An 11,815-nucleotide genomic window follows, 5' to 3' on the forward strand; every position below is an offset into this window, starting at 1 on the left:
TCAATACTAGATCAATACCCATATTTTTTTTAATAAATCACTCAACACAGCCGAAGAGGGTTGGGGGTTTTTCCTTTTTGGAGGCAGTCAAAGCCATTGCACTGCTGCTCCTAATTCGGGGTAGGAGAACTGACGGCTTTCCTCTGAGCCGGTGGCAGCGAACACGCAGGGCTGGGAAAGGCGGGCCGGGAGCTGCGGAGAACTTGGTTTGTGTTTTCAGATCAATGCCGCCTCGGGCCCGGGCCCGTCCCAGGGCTGTTGCTCATCTCCGCCTTTCCCCTCACACAGCCCGGGGGGCGCGGAGAGCGCGGGCCGAGGCTGGGCCGTGTGCACAGCCCGCCGCTGGCTGCGATTGGGCGATTGTGCCGTCACTCATCATTCTGGCGCGCTGATTGGGCAGAGCGGGGCCAAGCACGGCCCCGGGGCCGCCCCCTGCCCGGGCGCCCCTGGCGCAGCAGAGCCGCCCTTGGCGGAGCGTCTGTGCGGGCCCGGGAGCGGCGGCAGCGGCCGGAGCCCGGTGAGGCGGCGGCGGAGCTCGGAGGCGGCCCCAGCGCAGGTGGGAGCCGCGCTGGGTTCTGCCGGGGCTCGGGGCTGGCTGCGGGCCGAGGGGGCGTCCGGGGGCTCTGGCGGGTTCCTTGTGCCGTGTCCGCCCCGTGTTGCCCGTGGCCTGAGGGCGCTGCGGGAGCGGCTGCCCGCGGTCTCTTGCCGCTGGGGCCTCGGCAGGAGCCGGTGCCGGAGCAGCGCTGCCTCGTCCCGCTTCCTGTGGGTAGCACGGAGGTGGCTGCCCTGTCCCCGGGAGTGTGCGGGAAAATTCCCGTGTCCAGAGGTTTCTGTCCCCAAAGGAGACAGAGGAGTCCTGTAAAAGTGACTTTCTTCCTGAACAAAGGGAGAGGGCATGCGGCATTTGCCATGTGGTCTCTCCAGTTGTTGTATTACTCAGCCTCCTTTTTATCCTAATTTTGCCTTCTGCATCTCCCTCTCCCTTTGCCCAGTGGCGAAGGTACTTGGAAAGTTCACACTTCCCGATCTGCCTACTGCGTGTCCTCGTTAATATGCACTCCCCCTTTTATATTACATCCGATATTCATGGCGCTGTTCATCTTTGTTCTTCTTCTCGATGTTCAGGAATTTAGCAGGATCTTGGCTGAGCAGCAGTCTGTGTCAATGAGTAATATTTTCTGAAACTGATGGTTTCTCCCTTTACTTCCTTATCTCCAAGTCCCTGACCCTATCTCCAAGCAGATTCACTGTTTGACTCTGTTCTTTCTTATTGGTTCCTGTTTGGATTTGGGATTATTCTCAGTGACCTCCTTCCCTGTCCTTTTGGAGCCGTTTGTGGCTCAGGAGGCCTGGCTGCCACCTGCATCCCCTTGCTCCCCTGCTGAATGAGTTGCGCTCAGCAAGGTGTCTGTGCATGGTCAAAAGATGAGAGTTGCTGTAGCACAGAAGAGGAGAAAGAGCATTCGTTTAACCCATGGTGTGCCAGGGAACCACGAACCTGTGTCGCATTCCCATCCTTTCCACGTTTGGACTGGAACATGGGCTGCTTTCTTATTTCCTTTGTTACTGTTTCACCACTTTCCGGTTTTCATCTGCTTGCAAACAGGATCTCAAAATTGTCTCAGCTCCTTTTTAGTCCTGGTTAACGTTACTGCTGAGATTCCCCTGACCCTTTCTGGGTCAATACACCACAAACTTTCAGTCAAAATATATCCCAAGTATTTAACCTTTTTCTCCACCATTTGTGGTTTTTTGGTTTTTTTTTGTTTGTTTTTTTTTGTTTTTTTTTTGTTTTGGTTTTGGTTTTTTTTTTTGTTTGTTTGTTTTTTGTTGTTGTTGTTTGTTTGTTTGTTTGTTTTAATACTGAAAGATACTTTTTAGCCTGAAAATTGAGCCATTTCACAGAGGCTTCTTCTACCACTTCGTCTTGTCCTCCTTACTGGAGCAAGTCATCCACATCCTGTGTTAACCCAATCCCTGGGGGTGAGGTAAATTTTCCCTTCTAACCCTTGTTCCCACTCAAAGGCCAGCTACTATTCAGCATCCTGTGTAAGTGGGCATCCCCAGAAAGCATCTTTTACATCAAGTGCTCAATGGTAGCGGTGTGAGGAGGGATCCTGGTTGCAGATGGTGTAAGGATCTGAGACTGTGGGGTGCCTCGGTTTAATAATCTCATTTCTAATTCTTAGATGCTGCAGCATTCTGTAGATTCCATCTGATTTCTTGATTGGCAGCATTGGAGCATTCCAGGGAGAGATGCCAGGCTCCAAAAGCCCTGCCTTTAAGAGGGGCTCAATGCCAGGCTGTGAGCCCTTCCTTCCCTCCCTTGGAATAGGGTATTGCTTTTAGACACCACTTGTCCTGGTTGCTTGAGAGTAATTTGGAGAGGCTGGGTGTCTGATTTTCACTATTTCCCTGGGGCTGCCCACACTTCAGCATCGGCCTTGTCAGACATTTGACGCAAAATTACCCCAGAACTAGCAATGGCAATGTCTCTGCCAGGTGCTTGTGGCCGAGCCCATCCCCTGGGTGCTGGGGCCCGCTTGGGCCCTGGGGTTGATCCCTCAGGGGCTGTAGAAACTCTCTCATGGCCTTTGGCTTCACCTTGCCCTTTTCCTCACCTCTTCTTGCATTCACTTGCTGTGCCTTTGTGACCAGCTGCTCCAGGGGCTTCTTGTGCCACTGCTGCAGCCCCCCTGACTGCCTGTGGGTGCTCATCCTCTGACAGCAGCTGAGCTCTCTGCAAGGGCATTCCTTTCTCCAGTGACCCAAACAAAATCCTTCAAAGATGATCTTGATCCTTGCATGAATAACCCCCATTTCCCAGATGTTCCTTCCTGCTCCTGGTCCTTGTGCTCGCCCTGCCCTCCCCAGCCCCTATCCCAGAGGCGGTGCCTGTCCTGCTGCAGTGTCCCAAGGCGGCTCCCCCGGCGGGCAGGGCTGGCAGCTCCACGGGGCCGGGCAGCGGCCGGGGCGTCCCGCAGCCCCCTGGGGGCCGGGGGCCACTGCCGGCCCTGCCCGAGGGGTGGTGGGGTCAGGCAGCGCCCGGCGCTGAGCCCCGGCTGCCCCACAGCCCCGGCCCGGCCCCGCAGCTCCCCACAGGCCCCCAGCCCGTGCTCCCGGTGCCGCACCTCTGCGCTCACTCCTGCTGCTCCCCAGCACAGAGAAACCCCCTGAAATCCTGACCTCCTTGTTTCCCTGTCCTGGAAACCGGGGATACAAAGGATCTGGGTCAGTTGGCAAATTGAGAGGATAAGACCCTGATGAAAAACATCCCAGTGCTCACTATGTTTCTCTTCCTCCTCTTTTCCATCATCCTTTTTCCTACCACAGAGATTCCTCCTGCTGCTTCTTGCCTTAACCCTATTCCTGCACAGTCGCCTTCACCCTAACCCTTCCCAGCACACCAACACCATCCATCCCTGGTTGTCTAAATCCATTCTCAACTTCCCTTATTGCCCCTCTGGGTGTCCATGTCCTTTAAATTACCTCTGGGAGAATGTGCAAACTGCCTCAACATTCTCCCAAGGGACCCTTCAGAGATATTTTGAGATCATCATCCCTTTTGCTGTGAACCATTCCTGGCTTTCCCTTTTCCACCCTCCATGTGTTCCCTGCCATGTTTGCTCCCTGAAGGTGCCAGTGTCCTCACTGATGAGATTTTCAGTGCTCTCTCCCTGGTGACTCTTCACAGCCCCCCCTGATCTGTCACTCGTCTGTCTCCTGGACACTCTCGGGTACCCAATCAATCCCCGGTGCCGCCGCCACCCAAGGGAGCCCATCACCCAAACTGGGTGAGGCACCTTCAGCTCCACTCACTGCCCGCTGTCCCAGACTGTGGAAGGAGTTCCAGAGGAGCCCCAAGGTGTGTGGAAAACTTGACATCACCAGAGGTTTGTGTCCACAAAGAAGACAGAGGAGTCCTGTAAAAGTAATTTCATCCATTAAAAAAAGGGAGAAGCCATCCGATATTTCCCATGGGGCCTCTCCAATTGTTGGAGGATGCAGCCTCCTTTTCTTCCTAATTTTTCTGGTCACATCTCTCTCGTCCTTTCTGCATTCACTGACGTACTCGAGAGAAACAGACTTCCCAATTCCCCTACTACATATCCCCCTTATTATGCACCCCACTTCTGTATAGGTAACGATATCCACAGCTCTGTGAGGTCTTTGTTTTTCTCGAAGTTCATCAATTTATCAGGACCTTGGCTGAGCAGCAGTCTGTGTGGTCAGTTAGTAACATTTTCTGGAGCTGATGGCTTCTTCTGTGCCTTCCTTATGTACAAGTGCCTGGCCCTATCCCCAAGCAGATTAACAGCGTCTGTTTGTAAAGACACTTTGCTCTTCTTCCTTTCCTGGGGGTGCCCCGTTTGCGGGACATTCCCCCTAGAGCATGGGGCACCGCCGTGAGGGGAATTTGGGGAGGTGGGAGGGGGGAGCGCCAAGGCCGGGCCCCCCCGCGCTGTCCTGGCGGGAGCGGCTGCAGCGGGGACCGAGTGCGGGCGGGAGCGGCCGAGAGCCCAGCGCTGCCCCAGCCCGACCTGCCCCAGCTCCATCCCTGCCCCTGCGGTGGGATGCTGTGGGTTTGGGGGGAAGAGGGAGCCGGCAGTGGGTGCTGGGCCTGGGGGCAGGAGGAGAAGGGAAGGAGAAGCAGGGTTGAGGAACAAAATGTTGATGCACATGGGAGGAGAGGGTGGGATTGTGCAGGAGAAAGAGGAATAGTGGGAGGAAGAGGAGTGTGAGGAAGAGTAGGGACACAGGAGAAGTAAGAGCAGGAAGAGGAGGCACCACAAGGTTCCAGCCCTCCCTGTATCTGCAGCCTCCCCCCAGCCCCAGGAGTGTTTCCCTCCCCACATGCAGCAGGTGACCAGGGAGGGGAATCCATGATTTTCATGGGAGTGAATCTTGGTGTTTCTGAGCTTGATTGAGCTAAATGTTGATGCTTTGGGTTTTTGCAAGGGGCTGAATCTTTTAGAGGTTTGGGGATGTTTGGGGAGTTTTTGATCTGTGTCTTGATGTTTGGAGTACTTTTGGGATGAATCTTCTTCCTTTGGACGTTCTTACAGACCAGTGTGACAATTCTTACATGTCCTGGGGCGACTGTGTATCCCCAATCGTCTGTTGGGTGCAGGGGGGAGGGCAAGCGCGGTTTGTTTTTCCCAACAGGAAAACTCTGCTCATCGGAGTGACCTTGAAGCGGGGGAGCTGGAACACGGCAAGACGAAAGAAGCTCTGTTGTTTTTTCCCCGGCAGTTAGTTAGTTTCGTGCTAGCGTAGTTAGATGCTGGAGAATAGCTGAAGCTTTTTGCCTTTTTTTTCTTTTTCTTTTTTTGTCCTTTTTTCCTTCCTTTTTGCTTTTTTTGCCCTCTCCTCGGAACTGTCCTAACCTCTCCAGACTAAGGACCTGGGGGAAGCACCGGGGGCCTCCACAGGGGACCCACCCCACCAAGACCAGCCGTGCACATCTCCTTTTCTCGCAACGTCAGCGGAGACGGAGCGGTGGAGCACAGTGACAACCCTCAAGAGGAGACTTTCTTTAAGTTTGTTATCCCTCCGTAAGCGGCACGAAGCTCTTATCATCGGGTATTGTGCTGGGAGTGCTTTGCCTGTTTAATAAACAGGTTTTTTCCACTTCTCTCTGAGGAAATCTTTTTTCCCAAACCGGTTGGAGGAGGGGAGGGGGGCCCCGTGGGAGGGTTTCTCCCAAAATCTGCCTGAAACCACCACATTACATTACCAATGACTTCCTGAGATAACTTGTGCAAGGAAGAGCCTCCAGCCTAAGGCACTCTCCTCTTATTCTTTTCCCCAAAGCAGGATTTTTCATTCCCAAGGAGTGGCCGGATGGAGGAGGAGGAAAAGCCCCGGAGATGCCGCACGAGGAGCGGCTGCAAACCCAGCGCAGGGAGCTGCGAGGAGGAAAGACCCCCCCTGTGCCAGGAGGGCGGCCGGAGATCCAGCCAGAGCTCAGAGCTGGTGGAGAAGCCTCATGGAGGGGAGAAGCCCCACAAGTGCTTGGAATGTGGGAAGGGTTTCAGCTGGAGATCCAGTCTGATCGAGCACCAGGTGATCCACACTGGGGAACGGCCCTATGAGTGTGGGGAATGTGGGAACAGCTTCAGGTATAGCTCCAGCCTGAGGAAACACCAGAGGATACACACTGGGGAGAAGCCCTACGAGTGTGGGGAATGTGGGAAGAGCTTCAGAGGCAGCTACAGCCTCATCCAGCACCAGGTGATCCACACTGGGGAAGGGCTCTACACCTGCTTGGAATGTGGGAAGAGCTTTGGATATAGCTCCAACCTGAGGAATCACCAGCGGATCCACACTGGGGAGAGGCCCTACGAGTGTCCTGAATGTGGGAAGAGATGTCAGACCAGCTCCAGTCTCCTTGTACATCAGCGGATTCACACAGAGGAGAGGCCCTTCCGCTGCCCCGACTGCGGGAAGGGCTTCAAGCACAACTCTGCCCTCACTGTCCACCAGCGCATCCACACCGGGGAGAGGCCCTACGAGTGTCCCGAGTGTGGGAAGAGCTTCTTACAGAGCTCTACCATGACCCGACACCAACGGAGGCACCGCTAAGGGAAGCCCTGTGAGTGCCCCGAGAGCGGGAAGAGCTTCGTGCGCTGCTCCAGCTCCATCCCCCGTGGGAGGATCGGCCTTGGATGATTCCCAGTGATCCCCTTTGGGCAGAGCCCTGCTGATCCGTGGTCCTGGTGATCCGTGTTGGGAAGACAACTGGCTGGGATATTCCACATCTCCCTGGCTCCCCATGGGCACCTGGATCAATGCAGGGGCAGGAACATCCATCAGGACACAGACTGACGTTGGGAATTCCTTGGGCAGAGCAGATTTGTTGACTTTCAACCCCAGAAAATCTTTTGCATTCAATCCTATCATCTGGGGGCATCAAGGAATACTGCATGGTCTTGGAGATCTTTACGAACCTCAGGGATTCCATGATTTTTATTTCCTATTGCCCAAGGCTGTCTTGCACAGCCAAATACTGATGGACTGGGGCCAGGACCGAGGTTTTGGAGACAGTGGGGTGGAAACCCCTCCAAAAATGGTTCTTCCATCCCAGCCAAACACATGGATCCTCAGCTGGCAGAGACACAACAATCCTTTTTTTCTGACCTTGATTTGTTTTTCATTTCTCTTCATCACTTTAAATGTCCAACATTGTGGTAAAAATAAAGAGATTGAACTGGGACATGGGTGAGGACATGGGGGACATAGACATGGTGGGACATAGACATGGAGAGTGACATGGAGCACATGGACGTGGACAGGGATGTGGCCATTCATGGGGACATGAGGGGAAATGGGCACAGATGGAGATGTGGGGGACAATGACAGGGATGGATTTGTGGTGGGGAGACAGCCATGGGTGAGGACATGGTGGGACATGGCCAGTGACATGTGGGGACATGGCCATGGCTGGTGCCATGGGGGGAACTTGCAGGGGCTGTGGGGGATGCTGGGTTTGAGGGAGTTGAGGGTTCCTGGGTGGGACTTGGGGCTTGCTGAGGGCTTTGGGGAGCCCAGAGCTGGGAGACCCTGGCAGAGGTTGTGGGGCAGCTGCTCAAGGACCCCCTGAGCTGGACCCCCAGCTGGGCATTGGGCTCCTGGAAGGGAATGAAGGTCCTTGTCCCCAGGAGGGAAATCCCAGCAGCCCCAGGGTATTGGGGGCAGCTGAGAGGCCACAACATGGAGGGGAAAGCCAGACAGAGCTGTCCCCCTCCAAAACTGCACCCCAAAAATCCCAAGCTCAGGGACTCCTCCCAGGAAAAAGCTGTCAGGAGGTGCCTGAATTGAGGGAAAGGGAGATGGGACCTCAGAGTGAGCAGGAGGGGCCTGGAACCTCCAAAACCAAGCATGATGGACAGGGCTGGTGGAATGGGGGGCAGAGGGGAAGGGGTGGAAGAGCAGGGAAGAGGAGGGGGCTAAAACCCCCAAATTGCTTTGGGAAGGGTCCCACTCCTCCTCCTTTCTAATCCCCAAGATGGCGCTGGGGCAGTGCTGGACTCTGGGCCTGGCGGTGCCCCCCCTGCCGCGAGAGCTCCTGCTGGCCCTGGAAGCAGCTCAGCTGGCTGTGGGCAGGGTAGAAATCCATCACGGAGCAGAGCAGGCGGCCGGGACCGGTCTGGGAGCTCGAGGGCAGCAGCGAGATGGAATCGCTGAGGGGAACTGGGAGAGAGCGGGGAGCGGTGGTGTGGCATTGAGAGGGACTGGGAATGGACTGGGACTGGGCTGAGAGGAAGTGGGAGGGACTGGGAGGAACTGGGAATGAAGCGCGCGGCACTGGGAGGCCGAATCCAGCGCGGGGCACTCGGCGCTGCTGGTCTGCCTAGCAACTGATGAGTCATCAGAGAGGCGCGCTCTGATTGGCTAATAGGCGTCAGCTCCACGCACGACCTGGATAGACACGCGAGGAAGAACTGGGAGAGACTGGGACGGACTGGAATGGACTGGGAGAGCCACGGGTGTCTCTGAGAAGGGCAGGAGGCCCCGGGGATGGACACAAGGAGGGCTGAGGGCTCTGGGCTGATTCCCAGGCAGGTTTTGAGGCGCTCCAGGGTCATTGCCAGGGCAGTGCCCCACGGGACACGCTCTGCCCCACGCTCACCTCCGCGCTCCACGAGGAACGGGCTGGACAACTCGTAGTTGTGCCGGCAGTGCCTGTCCGCCGCAGCCCGTCTGTACTCCCTCCATCGCGGGTCGCTGTTCCAGGACCTGGCAACTTCTCCCCACAGGAGGTGTCCCCCACCTACAGCCCCACATCGCTGCCCAAGGGCAGGAGCTGCTCCCGGTTGTCGCTGTTCCTGTCCACGACCCTCCCCCGCTCGGTGCCGTTCATGCAGTGCCAGCCGCACTTCAGCATCTCCTGGAACAGCCCTGTGTGTGCAGGACACAGGTGCGGGGGTGCCCGCAGCAGCCCAGAGTAGCCAAGAGCTCCGGGGCAGCCCCGACTCCGCAGCCCCAGGGGAGTCCGGCTGAGGAGCTCGGGGCGCTGTGGGGCTGGCTGGCACCTGGGGAGTCATCAGCGCCCTGCGCTCTGATGGGGTCAATTATTTTAGTGCCTTCTCTGATGGGCTGAGGAGAGGCCCGGCAGTGGAGAGAAGGATCGGGACAGATCCCGCCCCGAGCAGCGGCGCGGCCACAACAGAGCCAGCCTGGGCACAGGGAGGGAATTTATTACCAACCAAATCACAGCAGCACCAGGAGAAGGGCAAGAAATGTCTCCAACACCTTCCCCACAGCCAGCGGGGATCAGCAGGAGCACGGATCAGCAGGGTTCTGCCCAACGGGGCTCACTGGGGATCATCCAAGGCCGATCCTCCCACGGGGGATGGAGCTGGAGCAGCGCATGAAGCTCTTCCCGCTCTCGGGGCACTCGCAGCGCTTCCCTTAGCGGTGCCTCCGTTGGTGTCGGGTCGAGTGAGAGCTCTGGGAGAAGCCCTTCCCACACTGCCCACACTCGCAGGGCCTCTCCCCGCTGTGGATCCTGTGGTCCTTGATGCGCTGCGAGTTCTTGCTGAAGCTCTTCCCACATTCCAAGCACCAGCAGCGATGTCCCTTAATTTGGATCTCCTGGTGCTGGATCAGGTGGGAGCTCAGGCTCGAGCTCATTTCACATTCCAAGCACTTCTAGGCTGTCTCAGTTTGAGAGATGATTTAAAAGAGGAAACTCTGGAGTGATGATAATAATAATCACATGTATCTCTCTATCTATAAAAGCACGTACTGAACTCTGGATACAGCAATGTGCACGTAGGAGAGCAGTGGAGAGGCTGAACGGACACCAGGGGAGATGTGGAATGTACGGACAGAGCAAACCCTCCAAGGGCTTTAACCTGATTCCCAGCTTTTCTGTGTTTCAAGGGCTTTGACTGCTGGATTTGAAAGATATGAGATCTCACAGTGAAAAGCAGAGCAGTCTGGAATCAGGCCCTGCTGTTGGAGTCAATGTGGACTTGTCATATCTCATTTTTGAAAATACATTGAATTAAAAACTCCATTACCCATAACCTTTCCCAGCCCATCCCTCCTCACACATAACAAAATACAATGGAATTCTTTCCAAAGGATAAAATATAAAGTTAAATGAACATTGAAAATCTTCCCTCATAAAAGCCACCCTGAGAAACTCCAGAATAATGGTGTGTGTCTAGAAAAACTTGCTTTGGGTGAGAACAAGAGGATACAGCGCCAGCTCCCTCAGCTACCCCTCACAGGATTTGTGCTCCAGACCCTTCACCAGCCTTGCTGTCCTTCTCTGGACATGCTCAAGCATCTCAAGATCCTTCCTAAATTGGGGGCCCAGAACTGGACACAGCACTCGAGGTGCTGCCTCACCAGTGCTGAGCACAGGGGAAGAATCACTGCCCTGCTCCTGCTGGCCACACTCCTGCTGATCCAGGCCAGGTGTCTTTGGCCTTCTTGGCCACCTGGGCACACTGCTGGCTCGTGTCCATAATATTATATTCCAGAGAAGCAAAAGATGACTGGGCTGAGTAAAAACAGAATTTTCTTTTGAATAGTAATAAATGGGATAATTTAATAAGAGACTAGTGGTTAAACTGTACTTTTTATGGAACTTTTTCATTCTACGATCTAAGATCGTGGAGTGCCTGTGTTTAATAGTTTCACCTACTATTCTCAGGTCCTGCACTGTAAGTGACAGGATAGCAGTGTTATAGGGGGACACAGACGATTCCAAAAGACTCACCTTGAGTTCAGCAACAGGCTGCAAGCCCTTCCTTTCTTCCCTTGAAAGAGGCAATTGCCTTTTAGACACCAATTGTCCAGATCACTTCAAAGTCATATGGAGACCCTCTGTATCCCGTTTTCCATCTTTCCCTGGGACTGCCACACCTCTGGGTTCACTCCAGCATTTGCAGCACAGTTAGCCTCCCCATTACCCCTGACAACACTCACTTGAGTTCTCAACTCCAGTCATCAAATTCCTTCCCAGCCAACCACAATCACAACTAGGAATAATCAGGAACTCACGCTTTTCAAACCCACCTCACACATTCAGCAAACTCTCAGGGGTGTCCCGGTGTTACTTTTATTTGCTGGAAAACTCAAATTAGCACACACATCTTTAACCACGTATGAAAACAACATTTAAACAATTGTTCTCCCTTTGGCATGAAATTCAAATTACAGTAAAAGATCCTGACACAAGGAACAACCCATTCCTAATGTTTCATTCTTTCCCAGTTGCTGTCCTGGTGGCCATCCCCTTCCCTGTGGTCCTGGTGCTCCCTGCACTTTTTCCTGTCAAGTGTTGTAAAAATTGCCATTATAATTGCCTCTATCTTTACCTTTTCCTCATCCCTTCTTTCATATCTGTCTATCCAATTGATCCAGGCACTTATTCTGCCCTTCTTCCAGCCCACCTGCTGCTGCCTGTGGGTGCTCATTCTCCCACAGCTCAAAATCCCTGGTTTCCTAGTGATTTCCTTGTGACCCAAACAAAGTGTTTGTGTATCAGACCAAGCTCTGAGGACACATTATCTCTCCTATTGTAATAGCAGAACAACTTGCTGTACCTTACAGTGCATGTCAGAGCCGCTCCCCGTGCAGTGGCGGTGTCCAGAGCTGCCCCCAGCACACCCGTCCGCCCCTGGGCCACTCTCCTGGCACCACAAGCTCTGTAAAGCACCAGGGGCTGGCTCGGCTCAGCTCAGCCGACGGGGCACAGCCAACGATGCCAGAGGGACGGGCAGGTGGCCGGCGCTTACTGCTCCCTCCTGGAGCCGGGGGCCGCTGCAGCCCCTGCCCGCCGAGGTTGTGGCCTTGG

At 54.9% G+C, this 11,815-nt stretch overlaps 1 protein-coding gene and 1 pseudogene across 1 annotated transcript; one reads left to right on the forward strand and one right to left on the reverse strand.

The window, feature by feature from the left end:
* Positions 1 to 9,636, reverse strand: part of LOC120764531 (class II histocompatibility antigen, B-L beta chain-like) — a 60,508-nt pseudogene extending 50,872 nt beyond the window's left edge.
* On the forward strand, positions 4,674 to 7,412 carry LOC120764576 (zinc finger protein 239-like). The gene is made up of 2 exons (XM_058423833.1): positions 4,674 to 5,555; positions 5,818 to 7,412. Exon 2 carries the CDS (start codon positions 5,845 to 5,847, stop codon positions 6,583 to 6,585), a length of 741 nt encoding a protein of 246 aa, XP_058279816.1. The 5' UTR covers positions 4,674 to 5,555; positions 5,818 to 5,844; the 3' UTR covers positions 6,586 to 7,412.
* Positions 9,637 to 11,815: the final 2,179 nt, after the last annotated feature.

The sequence above is a fragment of the Hirundo rustica genome, chromosome 31, assembly GCF_015227805.2.
Source record: "Hirundo rustica isolate bHirRus1 chromosome 31, bHirRus1.pri.v3, whole genome shotgun sequence".
Lineage (NCBI taxonomy): Eukaryota > Metazoa > Chordata > Aves > Passeriformes > Hirundinidae > Hirundo > Hirundo rustica.

What these genes read in the sequence shown, in the direction of transcription:
- LOC120764576 (XM_058423833.1), top strand. Translation starts at nt 5,845, where the DNA reads ATGGAGGAGGAGGAAAAGCCCCGGAGATGCCGCACGAGGAGCGGCTGC.